General features: G+C 40.5%; 1 protein-coding gene across 1 annotated transcript in view; it reads right to left on the bottom strand.

The window, feature by feature from the left end:
• Window positions 1-9,278: 9,278 nt before the first annotated feature.
• The window catches only part of LOC311045084 (activated CDC42 kinase 1-like), a 73,742-nt gene continuing 60,160 nt past the window's right edge, over window positions 9,279-22,860 (bottom strand). The window contains exons 17-19 of the mRNA XM_084056892.1: window positions 21,674-21,769; window positions 17,625-17,755; window positions 9,279-14,064 (exon numbers count right to left, since the gene is read on the bottom strand). Of these exons, the coding sequence (XP_083913018.1) occupies window positions 14,058-14,064; window positions 17,625-17,755; window positions 21,674-21,769 (234 nt within the window). The 3' untranslated portion in view covers window positions 9,279-14,057. The remainder of the gene's footprint in view (window positions 14,065-17,624; window positions 17,756-21,673; window positions 21,770-22,860) is intronic.

The following is a 22,860-nucleotide window of genomic DNA, read 5'->3' as shown; positions in this document are numbered from 1 at the left end:
TAGTTCACCCAAAAACATACTTTTTTTTCGATTAGTCACCCCACGGAGCCTTGAATTATGGACCGGTAGGCACAAAGGAGACTCTTTGTGTCTCCTACCGGAACCGCTGCCGGTCATCAAATTATTGGTTTAGGAATGAGACAAAAACAAAAACATATTCATGAATTCATGTCTCCATGGGGTGACTAATCCATAGGAAAAAGTGTTTTAAACCGTTGGTTCTCAAAGTGGGGTCCGGGGACCCCCAGGGGTACTTGAGGGGGTTCCAGGGGGTCCCCAGCTAAATGATGGACAGGAACCAAATGGACCCTTATGGGTCTGTAACTCAGAGAGTGTACAAATGGAACCAAATGGACCCGTTAGGGTCCATTTGGTTCCATTTGTACACTCTCAGAGTTAAATTGACATTGGTTTTACAATGTGAATTGGGGTCCCAGAGGTATAAATGCCACTAGATGGGGGTCCGTAGCCTAATGCATGTCAAACTGGGGGGTCCTTGAAATGAAAATGGTTGAGAATCACTGCTAGAGAGCCGTAAAAACCTTCTCTTATTGGGGTCCCTGGCTTATCTTTTCAAATGGGGGTCCGCGGGGTAATAAGTGTCAATTAGGGGGTCCTTGACATGAAAAAGTTTGAGAACCACTGTTTTAAACTATCCCTTTAAGACAGGGGTCTTCAACGTTTTCAGGCCAAGGTCCTCCTAGCTGAGAGAGAGATGAAGCAGGGACCCCCTCTATATTGTATAAAATTGTGTTTGGGATAAACTTTTGCTGCTCTTTTTTCCCTCTACACCTATAACTCTTTGCTAAAAAATAGCCGATCTACAAGCTCACTACGCCTTGCGCTGCAAGGCGTTGTGAGCTTGTAGATCTGCTATTTTTGGCTTAAGTTCTCCTCAGCAAAGGGATGCTAGGGTTCAAGTGGTTAATGTAAAAAAAGATTTGGCGGACCCCCTGTAGTAACTCTGGGTCCCGGACCCCCTGTTGAAGACCCCTGCTTTAAGAACATTTTGCAAATTCTTCATTTGCTTTACATTTTGGGAGAAACATTGCCAATTTAGCAAAGAGGTGCCGTCTATTCCTGTATCAAACACCATGTCCAAGTAAAGTCTACAATGCTTATCATTTCATCAAGTTTCAGAAACAACTAAAGACAGTGGCTCTCAAATGTTTTCATATCAAGGACCCCCACATGAATATTCATTTGGCCAAGGATTGGGCCTCTTCCTTACTTCCTTCACATTACCACGTTACCAATGATACAAATGAAGGCTCTGTTCCATTTAGTGTAGCACAGTGGTTCTCAAAGGACACCCATAACTCTGAGTGTACAAATGGAACCAAATGGACTGTAATTTGTTTCCATCTGTACACTCAAGAGTTACACACCCGTAAGGGTCCATTTGGAACAGAGCCTTCATTAGCATCATTGGTAACATCTGTGAAGGGAAATGAGGAAGAGGCCCGATTTATTTCCAATATGGCCGCTGATTCCAAAACTCCAGTTTGTGCCTCCTACCTCCAGCATGGTTGTGTGTTACAGTGAAATTGGTGACCTTCAGAAAACATGCTACCATCTCGTGGACTTCACAAAAACATCACCACGTCCAAATGTAAATAACAACCGTTTGTTTATGAACAGAGCAACTCTGTTCATGAACTAACACCAGTGATTTACTTTGGATGTTTGACATGTGATGGACACGATGGACACATCTTTTGCCAGGTCACCAATTTCTCCATAACACTGGAGGAGGCAGAATGTTGAGGGTTGGGATTCGGCTTGAAAATAAAACCACAGACGTCTTGGTTCAGCTCTCAGCCGCTAGACCAGTGGCTCTCAAAGTGATGTCTGATACCAGTCATCAGTTACCATGAGTATAAACCCTAGGGTTTATACTAGACCGGTCACAATTATTACGCAATAGCCTAATTGCAATTATTTGAATTTGCAATTATGTTTTGCATAATCGTCATAATCATTACCATGTTAATAATGTTCATATATTTTCAAACATTTTGTGGAAATAGCAGATCTACCAGCTCAAAACGTGTTGCGATGCGACACGTTCTGACCTTGTAGATTGGCTATTTCCACTCTGCTAATCCCACTATGAATGTATTTGTTGTAATTAAATGATGTATATTATGTGTCATATCTACCTTGTGCAACTTTTGTTTACGAAGCCCTAAAAGCCAAAAATAAATTACATTTGTATTCATAATGTTCCCATGCTCAACGTCAAACACAATTAAATCTTTGATCGCAATCAATCATGTGACAATGAATCGTCAACTTCCATTTTGTAATGGTGACACAGCCCTAGTTTATAATGGCCAGCAGTGGTGGAAGAAAATACTGATTTGTTTTTACTTAAGTAAAAGTATCACTACTGCAATGTAGAAATACTCTGTTAAAGTCCAGAATTCAAAATTCACTTGAGTAAAAGTACAAAGGTACAGGTATCAAAATGTACTTGAAGTACCAAAAATAAAAAGTACTCATTATGTAGAATATCCCGTTTCAAAAGTTTTCAAAATATATTAAAATCTTTTAAAAATAGCCGATCTACAAGCTCACAATGCGTCGCATCGCATTGTGAGCTTGTAGATCGGCTAATTTCAAATGGCCAAAATGTATATAGGGCTGAAGTGGTTAATAATTGTTTTTCTTAATTATAGTAAAAATCTACAAAGTCACTAAAATAAAGTTTTCAAATAAATGTAGTGAAGTAATAAGTACAATATTTGGATCCGAGATGTAGGGAGTAAAAGTAAAAGTATTGAAATTTGGAAATACTCAAGGAAAGTACAAATCCCTTGAAATTGCACTTAATACAGTACTCAAGTAAATGCACCTAGTTACTTTCCACCACTGCTGGCCAGGTGTGATCCAGGTACGTACCGTGTGGGGCCTCCCGCCGCGTGGTTGAAGATAGCTGGTATTAATAGAGCCGCGTAGGTTGTATGGCACCACGTCCCGAGCACCGTACGCCTTGTATCTCAAACGGAGAACGTTCGTTGGCACCGTTATACGTTTCAGCTCTCAGGGCCTCGTTGTTGCGTCGACGCCATCGAGGTTCCATCTTCAAGCCCCTTGTCCTGAGTTACAGACACTCTATTACCAGCTATCTCCTGATGACTCCATCCATCCTTTGAACCTTCCCTGAAGCATTCATACAGTGAGTCAAACGCTGAGTCATAGCTAGGAGCCATGACTCAGCGTTTTTAACTCACTGTATGAAGTAGATTTAGTCCACTCTGCAGAAGGTCACATGATTAACCTGCAAGACACAGATATATACCAACATTAAATTTAATATATTGTATAATAATAACAATAATAATAGAAAATACAGTTTTTAAGTAGGCTATAGTGCAGGGGTGATACAACTTTGATGGTGTATAGGGCCACTATATTTCCACACTCACTCCAGAGGGACACATTGCATATTATTGTTACTGTCGGGCAGACGCCTCTTATCTCCATATTTTTACTTTTTTTGTAAATTAACCCATTGAGACCTGAAGCCGATTCTACATGTCTCCTAAATCCCAACAGTTTTCTGAAAAACGTATGTTTCTATATCAGTGGTGCTCAATCTTTTTCATGTCAAGGACCCCCAAAATTATATGTATTTGGCCGTGGACCCCCATCAAAATATCTTGTTCCAGGGACCCCCCAGAAGCAAAGATTTGAGTTAAAAATGTTGGCTTTAAAAAAATATATATTCAAAGATTTGCACACATTTTCACGATTTTTCAAAAATAGCAGATATACAAGCTCATAGCGCGGCACAGTGCCGCGCTATGAGCTTGTATATCTGCTATTTTTGAATAGCCCAAAGTGTAAAATAATGCTTTTTAGCTCAAATCTAAAAATTACACAGTTCCAGGTATTAATGGGTTAAATTCGTCATTCTAGTATGTCACACAAAAGTAGCAAAAAATAGCTGATCTACAAGCTCAAAGCGCGTCGCATCGCGACGCGTTTTGAGCTTGTAGATCAGCTATTTTGGAATTGGAATCCTGACAGTTTTTTTTTTTATTTAATTTCAAACGGATTTGCTTATAATTAAGTTAACTTTATGAACTTAAATACAAATACATTGGATATAAAGTCATTGAACTAATAATATAGACTGGAGTAATTAAAGCGGGTCATGATTGCATGTTTGGAATTGGAACAGCTGAAATCAATAACATATAGACCCCTTAACAGACGACGTCACACTGATAAGAACCAGTATGCGTGCAACCAGTATGCGCTAAATGAAACCCATTCTATCAGGTCTCGCCAGGACGTGCCACACTAGCCAACACACAAGAGGGGGTTGGGGTGTGCTGAAACTATGGGTCTGTAACTCTGAGACTGTTGATTTTACAATATGAATTGGGGTCCCAGAGACATACATGCCATTAAATGGGGGTCTGTAGCCCTAATGCATGTCAAACTGGGGGTCTTTGAAATTTAAAATGGTTGAAAATCACTGCTAGAGAGCCGTAAAAATCTTCTATTATGGGGGTCCCTGGCTTATCTTTTCAAATGGGGGTCCGCGGGCTAATAAATGTCTATTTGGGGGTCCTTGGCACGAAAAAGTTTGAGAACCACTGATTTAGAAGACATTTGTAGAATCCCCCCAGAAGCAAATATTAGTGTTAAAAATGTTCGCTTTAAAAAAACATATTGAAAAATGTGGACACATTTTCAAGTAGTACCATCAACAGTAGCAGATCTACAAGCTTGAAACGTGGCACAAAGCAACACGTTTTGAGCTTGTAGATCTGCTACTTTTGCCATTTTTTTAATCCTGAAAAGTAACAGTTTGGGACATTCTATGGTTTCCTCCCGATAGAGACGATATTATAGTTTCATCTTAGCCTTAGATCAAGACTCAGATTTCTTATCGATTTTGATATCGATATTTAGTTTAGATTACTTATTATCCTGCCTGAGTGTTATTTATCTTATGTTACAATTTAGCTCAGTTTAATCTCTATCCTTAGGCTTTTACATTTGTTTTGTTCTAGATATTTCATGAAAAGTATGAAATGTGAAAAGTGCTGTACAAATAAAATGACATTATCATTATCCTATCTTTGACATTCTTAACACTCTCCAAAATAGTGTTTGTTAGTTGGTTCCATGTTAAAGTCTCAAACATCTTGATAAATGTATGTTACTCTAAATATAACGTGTTTATCCCAAAGCCACAGATGTTATCCCACCATACAGACCCTTTATGTTCGGTAATATTCCGCATTATTCGATAAATAAATGTTTCAATCTGGTCTGTCTGAACATCACTGTATATATCATTCAATGGGTGTAAGTGGCGCTGTTGCAGGTGAACACCGGTATTACACCCCATGTAATCCAGGAAATACAATGACGTTCATCCACAGAGGGGATTAAAACACTTCTTTATTAATCTATACTGAACATTAACTGAACACCAACACCCCGTATGTACGGATAACATCTGTGGCTTTAAGATACTCACTTTATATTTACAATGCATACATAAGTATAGACGCACGAGCCTTAAACACAGAACCACAAACTATTTGGTAAAGTGGCTGTTGCAGCAGGTAAATGTCCATGTAAATGTGGAACTAGAACGGCGTTCAGACGCACACGGGACTAAGACGCGTCTTTATTAAACTCTACGTAATATTATTACTGAACACAACAGACCCGTATGGACGGGTAACATCCGTGTCTTTGTGTTTAAACACTTTATATGTTGGATTGGGTTCATTTATGAGGATTTATGATCCGTTTAAAACTACCAACAAACATCAGACTCGATCACCATAAATAATACAATCCCTGACGGGCCGTCTTGATCCAAGACTAAAGTAGATTTATAAACACACATGAACATATGGCAGGGTTAGATCTACAAACCCCCACACAGTGAGTGTTTAAACTTTAGATATAAATCAAACATTACCTTCAGCAGAGCGGCGCGACGTGGTGCAAGCTAAAATGTTTGAAAGCAGACGCTTCTTCTTCTTCTTCTTCTTTAAATCCGTATTCACATCCGGTTTAAAGCCCCGCCTACTGGATCCGGTGCGTTGAACACGTTCAAACGAACGTCACATGGACAAACCATTTGCGTTTTCTGACCGGATCTTCATCCTGCAGAGTGAATAGATCCCCACAGACTGCTTTTTACTCATCAACACTAAATCATCTTCACCTGTGCAGAGCAGCGGTGTAAAGTAACTAAGTACATGTACTCCTGTACTTACGTACAATTTTGAGGTATTTGTACTTTATTTGAGTATTTTCAATACTTTTACTTCTACTCCACTACATCTCAGAGGCAAATATTGTACTTTTACTTCACCACAATTACTTGAAAGCTTTAGTTACTAGTTACTTTATAGATGTTTAATATGATTACAAAACATGCATTAACCACTACAGTCCTACGCATACTTAGGCTATTTGAAATCTACAAGCTCAGAATGCGTTGTGAGCTTGTAGATCTGCTGTTTTCAAAGCATTTTTACACATTTGGAAACTTGTGAAATGGGATATTCTGCAAAATGAGTACTTTTACTTTCAGCACTTAAGTATATTTTAATGTGAATACTTTTGTACTTTGCATATGTGAATCGTGTATATTTACATATTTGAATAAATTGTCTATTTAAAACCAGTATGTTTTAAAACAAAAACAAATCGATTCAATTTAAAATACAGCATCACAATCATTTTAACCACTTTATCCATATTTTATACTTTGGCCATTCAAAAATATCAGATCTACAAGCTCACAGCGCGTCACTTCGAGGCGGCGCAGCGAGCTTGTACATCTGATATTTTTAAAAATGTTTGAAACATCTTGAAAATGTTTGGAACACTTTGAATGATGTTGAATTTCTTAACATAACTTTTCTCTTCTGGGGGTCCCTGGCACTAAATATTTTTCAGATGGGGGCCCCTCGGCCAGGGGGTCCCTAGGGGTCCGTGGCCATAAAGCATACGTTAATGTGGGGGTCTCTACTGATTTATAGCATCCATAACTAGACGCGTCGCAATTCTGGGAAATTGCAAAGTGTGGTTGCGCCGACCGTATCACGACTCGAGGGATACGCCGGGAGGAATACCGTCGGAGGCCGTGCGACGTGCCATTCGAATCGGGTGCCGATCGGATCCTGCCTTCGTGATACGTGCCGTTTTGATTTTAGGAAATAGGCCCCTCCCACTAAATAAATAGGCCCCTCCCACAAATGTAACAGACCAATCGTATTGTCACGTCACTCCTGATATCGCTTTTATTTCATTTTGAGAGGACTGATCCCCCCAAAAATCATGTTTTTGCCTCGGTTACATTTTGTGCATTTGTGGCGCCCCCTATGGGTCAAAATGGAAATGCTTTTGGGGATTTGTTGAGTAAACCATCCTCAACATCAAATTTGGGATTCACCGGACGTTTCGTTCGTGATTTCTGGCATTTTTGGTAAAACGGGCCCCTCCCACTAACTTTGGAAGCCATTTACGGACGAACGGTAAGGACTATCAAAATACCGTTTGGATATGTTTATCGCATGGGCCCAGAGATCATGTGTACCGATTTTTGACATAGAAAATGTGGACAAAATATGTGGGAGGAGGAGCTAAAAGTGTGTTTTGATGAAAATTAAAAATGGCGGAAAATCTATCCTGACACAAATGCGTCATGACCCAAGGAATCTAGGGAAAAAATATTTTTAATTTACGACCTACGGTTCAAGAGTTATAGGCCAAAACGTAAAGTGGGCTGTTATAGCGCCACCATGAGGCCGACTGGTGTAATTTTTTTTCCAATAATTTTGGACTAAATCATGAACCACCCCTCCAAGTCTTGAAACTCTAGCCCTTACGGTTTCTGAGAAATAAATACTTGAATGGGAGTTTTTTCATTTTCCCATTAAAGTGGAAGGGGACATTTAATGCACTAATAAATCAATATCAATTAAACTATGAAACCAATCTCTTAGCAAAATACAAGCACACGATTCCCGGTGAAGCCGGTCATTTTGACATATGGCACTAAATTGGGAAAAATAAATTGTGGGAGGAGATGCGGTTCAAAATAAACTGTTATGGCCTCGGAGGATAACAATAGTCTGGTTGCCCTGTTAGGGCAACCTGTTAGGGCAACCACACTAAATATTACCCTTGTGAGGACCAGGAAAAAGGCCCTCACAATGCATATTTCTCAAATTCTTCTATATGTGGGGAGATTTGACCCTCACAAATATAGTAATACACACACACACACACACACACACACACACACACACACACACACACACACACACACACACACACACACACACACACACACGCCAAGGCCGTAATAAAGGCTGGTGGGAAGCGAGTTGGAGGCATGAATGCATCTTTTAAAGCCAGGAACACCAGCAAGGACACCAGAAATAATGGGGAAAGAATCACATGACCTCCAAGTATCTCAAAAAGACCCACATGCGCATACAGTAGACCAGTCTTTTATGTTGCTTTGCCTTTCATATTAATGGGGAGGTCATGAAAAGGAATACAAGAATGCTGGCCCTAAAACACGCTCGCCCCGGGTCAAATCCGGCGACCTCGGAACGGTCGCCACCAGGTATTCCTAAACGTAACCTCAGTAAAACGATGCCTAAACCTAACCGTATTCCTAAACTCAACCGCAGTAAAACTATGCCTAAACTGCGGTAACGTGAGCCGCCGGCCGCGAACCCCTGGTAAAGTGAGCCCCTGTGCGAATTTGTTGCACATTAACTAGTGTAATTACGGTAGAAACAAGTCCAACGCTTGGGCTAATTGTATGCGTGTATGGTGATTTCAGATCTCATCAAACATAAACCATGGAGATTATTTAGTCACCCAGTAATCAGCCATCAAAGAGCTTTGTACGAGCTCTTGTTTTATTGGATCTTGTTTACTTGATACACTTATTTCTGTTTTAGCTCTTGCTCCTTGATTTTCCTATTGGTCTCATCTGTTTAAGAAAGTAGCTGATATATGGCACTTTTACCTTAGCGCTAGGTATACTCTTAGTTGCTTGTTTTAGAAGAGAATGCACTTAAGACTGGTGATTAGTAGTTTTCTTGCCTACATATGTTGAATGCACTTATTGTAAGTCGCTTTGGGTAAAAGCTGGCTAAATGACTGTAATGTAATGTAATCAAAAGGTGATGAAGAAGAGAACCACCCATGTTGACAGAGAGGTAAAAAATAGTTAAATTCTTTAATAAAAAATACATTTATAAATTCGGCAGCATGAACTTCTCTTGCACATAGTTCCATCAACCCGGGAAGGAGGAGAAAATACAACGAAAACCAACTGTACAACAGGCGTTAAAACAAACAACAAGGAGATACTTCAAATGAGAAGAGGCGAACTTCGAGATCGGACAATGGAACAATCGACCGTAAACAACATGGACAGTTAGGGACAAAACAGAACTCACGAAACAAAAACAAAAACAAACAAGATTTTCTTTTTGTTCTTTCTTTTCATCAGATTTTCCGACACCAGAATAGGAGAACGTGGGTTTGGATTGATCCTCAAAACAACACAAGGTTCACTTCAGTCCTTCTAGTAGGTCTACAGCAGCGTGGTATGAAAACAATCAAGAACAAAATCACATGGCCAGACTGGAGGCAGCGTCCATTAAGCACTGTCTAAAGCATCAGCCTTTCACCAACAAGCCACGTCCCCCCGATCAGATCCTATGGGGCTTGATAGGCTTTATTGCGTGCAGTGTCGTGCACCCAAAGTACTGTAGTTTGCATTTGCGTCGGCGCGTGGTGAACTTGTAAATCGTCTATTTCTGGTGAGCACAAACACATCTGGCTTATAGTGGGAATACCGGTAAATGAAAAGGGGACCATGGATCAGTGCACACGGTACAGCTCCACAATACACCACAGAAACACTGTTTAACTCAACAACACGTAGTTAAGTTGACGTCGTTTTCCCCTGTGCATCGGGGTACCGTATTACATGGCGATACAGCGACAGATGCACTGCATTCACAACTGGATGGCATTGACTGGTTTACAGATTGTACACACAGTGTACAATCAGGACAGGAAAGGAAAGGAAAGGGGGAAAAAACGGTTTTAAAAGGGTGCATTCCAAACCAGAAACTATAACACCCTTTTTTCTGTGTTCAAACAAAACTTTGGGGACCTCCTCTCGATGGCTATGGCCTAATCCTTCATGAACGCCAGAAACCTGGGTTACTTGGCACAGATCCACGTTGTAGGTGCTTATAGAAACATGTGAGGTTTCGGCCCATTTCTCTGACCTCACATGCGGTTCAGGGCGACAGGTCCTCGTGAACAGATGGAGGAGACGGCTTGGTTTGGAACTCAGCCAAAGCGTCTGCATGTGGGACAGCAAGTAGCCAATCAGAAACACTCTGGGTGTATTCTATTCCAATAGTTCTCAAAGTGGGGTCCATGGGGGGGGGGGGGTTCCAGGGGGTCCCCAGCAAAAGTAGTTAATGAAGCATCACAATCATTTTTAACCACTTAATCCATTTATATGTTGCATATTCAAAAATAGCAGATCTATAAGCTCACAGAGCGTCACTTTGTGCCACGCTGCAAGCTTGTACATCTGTTATTTTTTGACATTTCTTTTTAAATCTTGAAAGTATAAAAAAAAAGTTTTGTAGACCTAGATTTTTGGAGAAAAATAATATGTACTCAAATCTTTGCTTCTGGGGGTCCCTGGAACAACATGTTTTGAGATGGAGGTCTGCGGCGAAGTAGATATAATCTTGGGGGTCCTTGACATGAAAAACTTTGAGCACCACTGATATAGCAACATAAACTGTTTAGGATTTAGAAGACATTTTTGGAATCGGGTCCTATGCACTGACCGGACAAGTGTTCACTACTGATGGGCACACTGACAGAATATGATGGAAAATACACCCAAGGCTGACGCCTCATCCCCCTCTGTAATTTATTGCCTCCGAAAAGCTGCTGACCAAAAGTTCACCCTGGTGATTTTTAAGTGGATTCTAAGTATTATGGAGGAGTCCGTGTACACGTCTTGACACCGCTGCCAGCGTAGTCGAAACCACATGCACAAAAATACAAAGTCGGCAGGAGCGTTTTCAGCTGATGTCGTGTGGGCAAAGTGCTTAGACGGAAGGAACAAGTTGAGAGTTCATCGGGGACATGGGAAGTTTCCGCTGACAAACAAGAGGACTTTTTATTTTCTCTGCCCATTATTGTTCATACTGTACGTTCACACGTAGTTCTCAATTCAATGGGACCACGTTAAAATAATTTAATAGATAAGAACAGTATTTTTTCTTTCTTCCTCGTTGGCTCAAAAAAGTTCCAAAATAAAATATATTAAAAAATAAAAGAGACATAAGGAGAAAATAATAAAATAAAAACAATATTTTGTGCATTACATTATTTGCCGCAAATGTACAGTATAAACTCAAAACATCTCTTTATACATAATATCTTTATACTTTAGACTCTGTGCATAACAATTCTCTGTTCTGTATTCTGGGATATATTTATAAATCAAATAAGACTCTTCTAGAGTTTAGAACTTAAAGAGAACTTAAAACTTGGACAAGCTGCATCCCTCTCTTTTAATTTCTCCATTTGATCCAAGTCAACATTGGGACAATGACCTTTGAACACTACAGTAGTTTAGAGGCCATAGGTTGAGCAGTAATAAGGATACGAACCAACATTTCTTAGCAAACTCCCCAAAACAAAGTGTCAAACATTAACCAGATATATATCTTTTTTTTTAAAGAAACGTGAGAACTTTGACTGTGGGGTCATCTCAAATTTTAAACTTAACCACTTAAGCCTTATTTTATACTTTAAACAATTGTGAAAATAGTCCATCTACAAGCTCCAAAGTTTGTAGAGCTGCCATTTTTTAAAAGCAAAGTTTTACTTTGGTAGAATATTTTTAGATTTCCTTTTTTTCAGAAATCATCAAGCTCCAATATTAGCTGTCCTGGGGAACAACTGGTAGCACTGGCATCAACGGGATCCATGCCTCCATTTTCTATATTTATTCTCATATTACTATGTCAGTACTAGTGGTGTGCATCTCTCGATACGTTATCTAGAAGCATTGGCTATGATATGATTCAGGGCCGATGCATTTTAATACAGAACGATTCGATTCAAATACAAAACGCTTTGATGCGATTTGATACATACGATACAATCCAATATTGAGTTTTTTTAACATTTGCTTAACCCATTAAGACCGGGGAAAGCGTCATTTTTAGATTCCTTTGGCTATTCAAAAATAGCAGATATACAAGCTCATAGCGCAGCACAGAGTGCCGGCGCGTTGTGAGCTTGTCGATCGGCTATTTTCAGCCAAAAGCTTTCCTCACAATAACAGAAAAGACACTAGAGCCGTGAGACACTCCCGTCAACCATAAAGGGTTTAAGTGGATATAAGATCAGATAATAGAAGCTCACAGATTTTGGCTGGAAAACGAATCCATGGATTCCTCTTCCCCCGACATCTTCCAAACTTTAGGTGTGATGGTTACGCTCTGTGCTTTGTGCTCTGTCCGCGTCGTTTGTTTACCTCGCATCGCTTTCCTTAAAGTTTAAATCCCTATAGTGAGCGGGTAGAGTTTATTTTGACACAAAAGTGGTGGCACATTGTTAAAATCCTGAGTGTTAACTTAACTCTGAGAGTGCACAAATGTAGCCAAATGGCCTCTCTCTGAGTAACAAATGGATAAATTAACACTGAGGATTTTTCCGTGTAGAGCTCCCCAGAGCTGCCAGTACTGAAGGTTGACCTTTCTTAACATTCTCTCGAGGTACGAATGTTCCAATGTTGTTCTTTTTAGAGTCGTTTTTTTTTAAGTAGAAATACTGTATTCATTTTTCAGTCAAACAACTTCCATCATGTGATTGACCTTGTAAGAGCTGCTACTTTCTGACACTTATTGGAGAAACTGAACAAAGTGCTACTATCTTGTGCTTTTCAACTCAATGTCAGGCTTTACTCATAATGAGGATAATAGGGATTTAACCTTAAGCCATATTTTATACTCTTGTACTTTGTTCACTTTTTTAAAAGACAAATCTTTCGTACATGCTTGCCTTGTGGATCTATTTCGCAATTTTTTGAAAACATATTGCCTATAAATTACATTTCCCTAAAATAGGGACCCCAGTTTGAAAGTGGTTAAGTGACACCTCATTCTTCAATGTCATCAACAACATAAAAGGAAAACGATGCTCCTTAGTTGGTCAACAGTGTTAACTGCGGCAGTGATAATTCCAGTGAGCGGGATGCCAGTGAACTGTCCCGTTAGGGAACGGAACAGGTGCCATTGTTATAGCACATTGAATCTGTGGGCATCTGTTGGGGGTATAAAAGTGCCCTCAACCAAAGCGGTAAGAAATAAGGTCAGCACTAGATGACCAAATGACCCTGAATGCAGAAGCTTGCCATAAAGGTACATGTTTTTTTGGGGGGGAAAAACAACAGGGTGCCTAGAGTATCTTTAACTTCCTAAACTTTTCAACCACTTAAGCCTTATTATACTTACAAAAAGAGTGAAAACAGCCCATCTACAAGCTCATAATGCATTGCATCGTGACACGTTGTGAGCTTTTAGATGGGCTATTTTCCTTTTTTTTTTTTATAAATGTTTTTTTTTATGAAAAACTTTGCCTAGAATGACATGCCCAAACAATAGCGACACCACGTCAGAAGTGGTTCATAGTTCTACAGTAACCCCATAGCTTCCCTGCCGAGACCGAAAAACAGAAGATGTGTCCTTGTGGCATGCGGCTGATGAGAATCTCTAGACCAATCACCATGAGTTGTGTGCCTGCCGGTTCCATATAAACATGCTTCAATCTTCCACACTGATGTCCCATGTCTGCTGACAGGAGGACCGTGTGTGTCTGACAAGTAAAAAAAAAAAGAGGGAGGGATGGGAGCAGACTCCATCCATCCGTTTACCATGACCGATCGATGAGGATAGTTTAGTTGAGAAAACAGCCGTTGCTAGTACAGATGTTCATTATCGCCTGAAAAGAGACAAATAAGACAGATTCAAATTAGAAGTAATGCTCAACAAAGTATGGCACCTAGTATACAGTAGTGACAGAAAATACATTCAGAATTTCAACTCTAGGAGTCATTCTTTTAAATAGAAACGTTGCCGTCGGTTGGAAAACCTTGTAGAAATATATTTAAAACACGATTTAAAGTAGTGAAAATAACCAATCTACAAGCTCACAACGTCTCGCACCGTGAGCTTGTAGATCTGCTATTTTCACAACTTTTGTGCGACGCTCTTGTATGACGTAATAGGGCATTCATTTACGTAAGACTTTAAAAAGCTGAAATATAGAGATACGAGGTTTCTGCCCGACGGCGTTGATCATTTGTTATAACTGCTTTAGTGCGTGTGTATCGATGCTTAGCCCAATTTTACTTTATTCTCTGATATATATATTCTTTAGCTCATTAGTTCATCCAAATTGTTTTATCATTTTATTGTTACCTTCACGAGACTGCTGCTGGAAATGTTTTGCTTTTAGTAAAAGTACAAAAGTATTGGCATCAAAATATACTTGTCCCCTATATCATTGGTTCTCAAAGTGGGGTCCGGGGACCCCCAGGGGTACTTGAGGGGGTTCCAGGGGGTCCCCAGCTAAATGATGGATAGGAACCAAATGGACCCTTATGGGTCTGTAACTCTGAGAGTGTACAAATGGAACCAAATGGACCCTAACGGGTCCATTTGGTTCCATTTGTACACTCTCTGAGTTAAATTAACATCGATTTTACAATATGAATTGGGGTCCCAGAGATAGAAATGCCATTAAATGGGGTCCGTAGCCCTAATGCATGTCAAACTGGGGGTCCTTGAAATTAAAATGGTTGAGAATCACTGCTAGAGCCGTATAAATCTTCTCTTATGGGGGTCCTTGGCATATCTTTTCAAATGGGGGTCCGTGGGCTAATAAGTGTCAATTTGGAGGTCCTTGACATGAAAAAGTTTGAGAACCACTGCCCTATATAATGTATAATGTATAATATAATGTCCCCTTTCACAAGTTTTTCAAATGTATGAAAATCGTTTGAAAGTAGCAGATCTACAAGCTCACATGCTACTACGTTATTTCCATCGCTACCAAGCCGGAAAACACAGTCTATTGATTGATCATCTCAATAATAAACGTGCTCTGAAAATGCCCACCCACCTGACAACTTAACAGTTAAGAGGTTGGATGGGTGGGCCAAGAACGCTGACCCAGAAAAAGGTTGGAAAACCACCCTGGCATAAACATGAAGCGTACTTTTTCAGCTCGTTTATCACATTGAGACCTGAGGCCGATTCTACAAATGCCTTCTAAATCAGTAGTTCTCACTCTTTAAAAATGTTCTATATTGGAGAGTGTAGCAATTAGCAGCAGTTAAAGAGCAGCGCCTGAAGCTCATCTGCAGTGGAAAAGGGCAAAATAATTAAACATCCTGGGACGGTTTGTCTGGTAAACTGGTCGTTTCGATTCCTTCAAACGACGTGTAAGGAAATATTTACCACAGGTCAGTGTCTGGAGGGCAGATCATTATAGGAGAACATTTCAGATACACAGCAGACACACCAGGTGCTCCTGTGTGCCTTGTACTTTGCAGTGGTGGAAAGTAACCAAGTACATTTACTTAAGTACTGTACTTAAGCACAGGTTTGAGGTACTTTTACTTCACTACATCTCAGAGGCAAACATTGTACTTTTTACTCCCCTACAATTATTAGTAAACTTTAGTTAGCAGTTACTTATTTTTAAAATGCTTTAACCACTTCAGCCCTTTTTATTTGAAAATGCATTTGAAAATAGCTGATCTACAAGCTCACAAGCTCAGTGAGCTGGTAGATCTGCTATTTTCAATAGATTTTTATACATTTGAAACCTGTCAAATGGGACATTCTGCATAATGAGTACTTCAAGTACATTTGTATGCCAATACTTTTGGACTTTTACTCAAGTAAAAGTTTAATTCTGGACGTTTACTTTTAACAGAGTATTTCTACATTGCAGTATTGATACTTTTACTTAAGTAAAAAATGTGAGCACTTTTACCACCACTGGTACTGTGTGTGTACACTGTAAGATACAGCGAGTCAGGTTTAAGCCATTGTATCTGTTGGTGCAGCAGTTGGAACTAAAGCTGTCATGGCTAGATGGATGCTTATTGCTTGCCATTAAAAAGGTGGTTAAAAAAAAAGGAAAGTCTCACTGTTCAAGACATTGGGCTTTAGTGTGGAGATCGATATAACTCATAGTTTAGCCCATTAAGACCGGGAAAGCTTATAAACGTTGTTATACATTTAACCCATGAGACCGATTCTACACATGTCTTCTAAATGTCTTCTAAATCCTGTTTTTTTAATCAGTTCTCTGAAAAACGTAGGTTGGTTTCGTGGTTCTCAAACTTTTTCATGTCAAGGACCTCCAAAATTATATGTATTTAGCCATGGACCCCCCTCTCAAAATTGAGATTGGAGTTATAAACATACGTATATATATATTCAAAGATTTGCTCAGATTGTCAAGATTTTTCAAAAATAGCCAAAGTGTAAAATAATGCTTTTTTAACTCAAATCTAAAAATGACAGATATGCGTCCCCGGACTGAATGGGTCAATACCGGAAAGCATCTGTGTCATTTTAGATGTTGCTATGTATATAGCAACAGGAATAAAATTAATAAATAATATTGAATAACAAATAGAAGATTTTCTGAAAACTTAGGTTAGGATTTAGATGTTTTAAATGGGCCTCAGGTCTAAATGGGTTAGAGCAGTGGTTCTCAACCTGCGGTCTAGGGACCTCTATCCTCTCTCTCTTCTCACGGAAACACCAAAATGATGGAGCGCACACGGGAATAAAAATGAATGTGTGAATGAATAAAGATGATTGTGATTCTTTGGGGTCCTTCAGGGGGATTCCTAAGGGGTCCCCAGCTAAATGATTGATGGTTAGGAACCAAATAGAGCTTCACGGGTCTGTAACTCTCTGAGTGAACACATATAAACAAATAGGCCCTTACAGGTCCACTTGGTTCCATTTGCACACTCCTTTTAGCTCAAATGTCTGACTGTAACTTGTGCTGTTTACATTTTTGTCTAATAAAGTATTCAATCAATCAATCAAACACCGGTAGTCTTATTCTTTTGGCCATGACCCACACTTAATGAACATACAGTAGCTGAGAGTAGGAAGGAAGACTGCTCTGTACATCGGGAGCTTTGCCTTCTGGTTCAGCTCTCTTTTCGTCACAACAGAACATGCTTATTTTAATGATCAATTCATGTCAAGTTTACTAAGTATTGATGGTATAAGTGGTTAAATGTCTGAAACATTAACATACACTGATGATAGTGCTGTCAAATAAGTTTATGAAATCTATGAGAGTCGCCTTATTCTGCAACACAATTTTATGCTATATTGGGGGACGGTCCCTGCTTCATCTCTCTCTCAGATAGGGAGTCCTTGGGCTGAAAAGAAAAAACGCTGAAGACACCTGGTTTAGAGAACACTGGAGAGAAAAAAACAAACCCAAAATAAAAACAGTAATACCTCTGCCTAGCAGTGGAACCGTAGTTATCCAGCAGCTGCGTACACGCCACCTCCAAGTTCCACTCACACATCTCTAGCAGCTTCAGACACTCCGCCCTGCTCTTCAGACCGAGGCAGAACAACTGTTCCACCTGGGAAAGAAGGGGGAGGAAAGGAGAGAGGAGGGGGGGGGGGGTAGGGTAGACGAAAGGGAGATTGGATTTGGGCCGGGGCGTCACGCAGGGATAGACAGAGGGGGGGTGGGGGAGGGTCGGGCAGAGAGACAAAAGAAATACAAAGTTTAGGAGGAGCCGACTCTTTTGTTGTTGTTGCGTGTTTAATCCATTGAGATCGGGAAAGCATCTGTGTCATTTTTTAGCGATGAGCTTGTAGATCTGCTAAAAACATTTCTAAAAATATTTTAGAAATGTTCACTTTAAAAATATATATTCAAAGATTTGCACAAAATGTCACAATAAAAAATAAATAAAGAAGATCTACAAGCTGTGAGCTTGTAGATCTGTTATTTTTCAATAGCCCAAAGACATCTTTAAAATGTCACAGGTGCTTTCCCGGTCTTAATGGGTTAATCCAGTACAATGCACATTACAAAGGGGCGGGGGGGGGGGGGGGGGATTTGCACGGAGCAGCGCGTTCGTTTCGCTGGGATTTGTTTTGGCGCGACACTCCGCCAGATGCAAATAACCTCAGCTGACTTTGCAACGACTGCGTGCGTATGCATTTTGTACTTCTGTTAGACAAACAAGTGTGTGCGAGTGTGTGCGGGTCAAGATTTTGTGAGCTTGTAGATCGGCAATTTTCAAACGGCCGGTGTATATACGTAGGGTTAAAGGAGTAGTTCACCGAAAAATAACTTATTTTCCTTGAATTGTTGCCTTGAAGACTCAAGACTCGGCCGGTCATCAAGGTATTGGCTCAGGAATGCGACAAAAACAAAAACATCTCCATGAGTTCATGGGGTTTGTAATTGATAGAAAATACGATTTTTTTTGGGTGAACTACTCCTTTAAAAGTGGTTAAACTAATTAAGCTGGGGACCCCCTGAAAGACCCCCTGGGGGTCCCCCCAGACCCCCACTTTGAGAACCACTGCTGCAAATCACCGACAGATGTGTGAGCCTGCAGTGGTGTAAACATTAAACATTAGAAGCTCCATGTTAAGGCGGCGCATCATTACCATATGCTCCTATAAAAGGTCTTTACTTTGATGTAATGCAAACAATACAACAACACTGTTTATTACAGTCCGCCTTAAGTACGGTATGCACTGCTAATGTGTTTTATTGCATTCAGCGGTGTTACTTCTTTATTAGTGTGGTAACGTGGTTGCTATAATGATTGCACCTGTTTTATCGTTGCTGGCGGGCAGAAACCTTGTATCTCCATATTTTATCTGGGCCGCTGACCCCCCCCCCCCCCCCCAGAAGTAAAGATTGGAGTTAAAAATGTTTGCTTTATAAAGAATATATTCAAAGATTTTCACAATTATTCAAAAATAGCAGATCTACAAGCTCGTAGACAGCACCACGGTAACCACATCACAGCACATTACAGCCATTACCACTGCGCTCGGACGGCAGAGTGGTAAAGTCCCTGCCCACCACCACGAAGTTTGAGGGTTCGAATCCACTGTGGTGCATCCGGCTTTGTCGGGCTTCTATACGAACCCAATAGTCTCTATGCACAGCAGCCATATTGGAAAGAAATTGGGCTTTTTCTTACTTCCTTCACGGGTGTTACCAATGATACTAACGAAGGCTCTGTTCCATTCTGGTCAGGGTGCTGATATCGTGCATTTTTAGCTCAAATAATGCTTTTTAGCTCAAATCAAAAAATGACACAGATGCGTTCCCGGTCTCAATGGGTTAATGGGCTATTTTATACTTTATATTTTTTATACTTAATATGCCTCTGTCATATTGACAGTGGCACGCAAAAGTGGTGAAAATAGCCGATCTACAAGCTCACGCATAGCGACCCGACACGTTCTGTGCTTCTACAGTAAATCAGTGGTTTTCAACCTTTTTCATGCCAAGGACCCCTAAATTGATATACATTTGGCCGCGGACCCCCATCTGCATATGATTTGTGCCAGGGAGTCCCAGAAGCAAAGATTTGAGTTAAAATGTTTGCTTCAAAAATGTATATATATTCAAAGATATGCACAGATTTTCAAGATTTTTCAAAAATAGCAGATCTACAAGCTCATAGCGTGGCTATGAGCTTGTAGATCTGCTATTTTTGAATAGCCAAAGCTAAGTGGTTAAAATGATTGTGACGCTATGTTAACTCATTTCGCTGGGGACCCCCTGGTACTCCCCCAAGGACCACTGGTTGAGAACCACTGCACTAGATAATTATTTTCACTATTTCACATTTTTAGGGGGACAATCTTTGCCTACACCCAACAGTACAATGACAAAGCCCAAAATATAGGGACGCCTGGATGGAAGTGGTTAAGTCTGTCTGTGGGTTTGATAAATATTTAACCGTTATATTTATATAATAAATATTTATTGAATGAAAGTATTCACAAGAGCTCGTGAATAAGTAATAACCACACTGGAGTCGCTGGAACATTTCCATTTCCTGAAAGGTAACGGTTTTGGAGGCTTACGAGGTTTCCCCCCCGACAGGGGACAACGACTTATATCTACCAGAGATTGATCGGTCCGCTGTTTTGCCACTATATAATAAACTCCCATTACACCTAAGACAGGCAGCCTCTGTCGATAGCTTTAAAGCACAGCTCAAGACCTATTTCTTCACTCTTGCTTTTAGCTGATTCATTGGTTGATTTTTAAGTCCTCACTGTATTGCCTATTGTAATGTTGTTTTATGCTTTTGCTTTTATTTTATTTTTTTTTATTTTTTTTGCTTTATTGTTAAATTGGTTGTAACTGTATTTGTATTCTTGCTCTGTAAAGCACTTTGCGCTGCATTTCATGTCATGAAAAGTGCTATACAAATAAAGTTTATTATTATTATTATTATTATACACTACAGAATGTACATGAGTCGCGTGTCAAATCTAACCAGCTTCCAAACAGTAGTTCTCAATCTTTTTCGTGCCACGGACCCCCAAATTGATCTATATCTGAAAATGTTTTGTGCCAGGGACCCCCAGAAGAGAAGATGTATGTTAAAAAAAAGAAAAGTCTTAATTATTCAAAAGTTTCCAAACTCTTGTAGATCTGCTATTTTTTAATAGCCAACTAAATTAACTACTTCAGCTGGGGACCCCCTCGATTTTCTAGGTTTTGTTGATGTAATTATTGTTGCTTTATTTGGCCATTTAATTTTTTTTGTAGCCAGCGTTTAATTTCCTGTCTGGCATTTTTGTATATTTATTTATTTATTTGTTTGGGCTATGCATGTAATTAGCTTATCTTGCGAGGTGCTTTGAAGCGCTGGTTTCACTATACATTATAGAGAACATGCACTGGAACATGACTCTGAGGAAGGTCAAAAGACCGAAACGTCAGTCAACTTTTACCAGTGGCGTGCACAGACATTTTGAGGGGCAGGTGCTCAAGTAAATTATACTTTTTTTTGTTTACTTGGTCTGCTCTTTTTTCCCTCTACACCTATACCTATTTGCCAAAAATAGCCGATCTACAAGCCCACAACGCCTCGCGCTAGATCTGCTATTTTTGGCTAAAGTTCTCCTCAGAAAAGGAATGCTAGGTTTCGAGTGGTTATGGTAAAAAGAAAAATCATATCACATAAAGATTTGGCGGACCCCCTGTAGTAACTCTGAGGAAACCCTAGGGGTCCCGGACCCCCTGTTGAAGACCCCTGCTGTAAACTGAAAAACAAAAAAAACTTTTTTTTTCTTTTTTTCAACAGGGCACTTCTGGTCAAGAGGGCAAAGGGCAGGTGCTCCAGCGCCACCTAGAGTCTATCTGTGCACGTCCCTGACTTGTACTTGCACTGAAACAATAAAAGGCTTAAATTGTCCGTGTTGCTCCAGCGTTCATCTCTTATGCACTGGAACATTTTGACACGTGGCAGTGTCTGAGTGTGGCACATACACTCTGGATTCAGTACCTTGAGGTAATGCACAGCTTTCTGGATGCTCCAGTTGTGGTTCTGGAGGGCGGCCTGGCACTCCTCGATTGTCACACCGTGGACCGCTTCCTGCACCTAAAAAAAAGACACGAGACACGCCCCCAGAGTGGTCAATGCATGCTTGAAGTTCACACTGACGAAGGCTGGATCGTCTTCATCGGCTGTGGCTCAGGAGGTTGAACATGATCCGTGGGTCGGCAGTTCGAACACGGCTCCTCCTGTCCACATTTCGAAGTGTCCTTGGGCAAGACGCTAAACCCTACATTTCCTCCAATGAGTCGATCGGCGCTAGCTTGCCACCATTGGTGTGTGAATGTGGTAAAAGTGAGGACGCTGGCGTCGAGCGTTCGCCGCTTCCTCCCGCCCCAACACTCCCCACTGACAGGTGCCACTCCAGCCCGTAGGAGTACATGCAATGACCAATATATTCACCCTCTCCGCCCGACTTCCCTCCCCCGAACACAGGCCAATAGGCTCTTCTATGCACAGCAGCCATATTGGGAATGAATTGGGCCCCTTACGTACTTCCTTCACAGGTGTTACCAATGATACTAATTAAGGCTCTGTTCCATTTAGTGTGTTGTAGTGGTTGTCTTATTTTCAAGGACCCCCATAACTCTGAGAGTGTACAGATGGAACCAAATGGACACCACCATAAGGGGCCATTTGGGAACCAAAATGGAGTGTTTCTAGTGAGCCAACATGCCCGATATCAGCACCCTGACCAGAATGGAACAGAGCCTTCATTAGTATCATTGGTAATACCCGTGAAGGAAGTAAGAAGAAGCCCAGTTTCTTTCCAATATGGCTGCTGTGCATAGAGCCTGTTGTGTTCGTATAGAAGCCCGACAAAGCCGGATGCACCACGGTGGATTCGAACCCTCAAACTTTGTGGTGGTGGGCAGGGACTTTAACACTGCGCCAATCCGAGCGCAGTGGTAATGGCTGTAATGTGCTGTGATGTGGTTACCGTGGTGCTGTCTACTGGTTAAATGTAACAGATAGTTTACATGATTTTAAATCCCTTCAGCTGTACAGTGTGTACTCACAATTTTTCTTTTCTTTGCTCAAATGGCGGTAATTATGGACAATGACGCCAATGAGACCCATAATACACATATCATAAAACACCTGAGCAGAGCAACGTATGCTCTGTGTGACCTCTG

This window comes from Gymnoscopelus microlampas (assembly GCF_963454915.1).
Source record: "Gymnoscopelus microlampas genome assembly, chromosome: 5".
Classification (NCBI taxonomy): Eukaryota; Metazoa; Chordata; class Actinopteri; order Myctophiformes; family Myctophidae; genus Gymnoscopelus; species Gymnoscopelus microlampas.
Note: the sequence above shows the minus strand (reverse complement) of the source record. Positions and strands in the feature narration are given on the sequence as shown.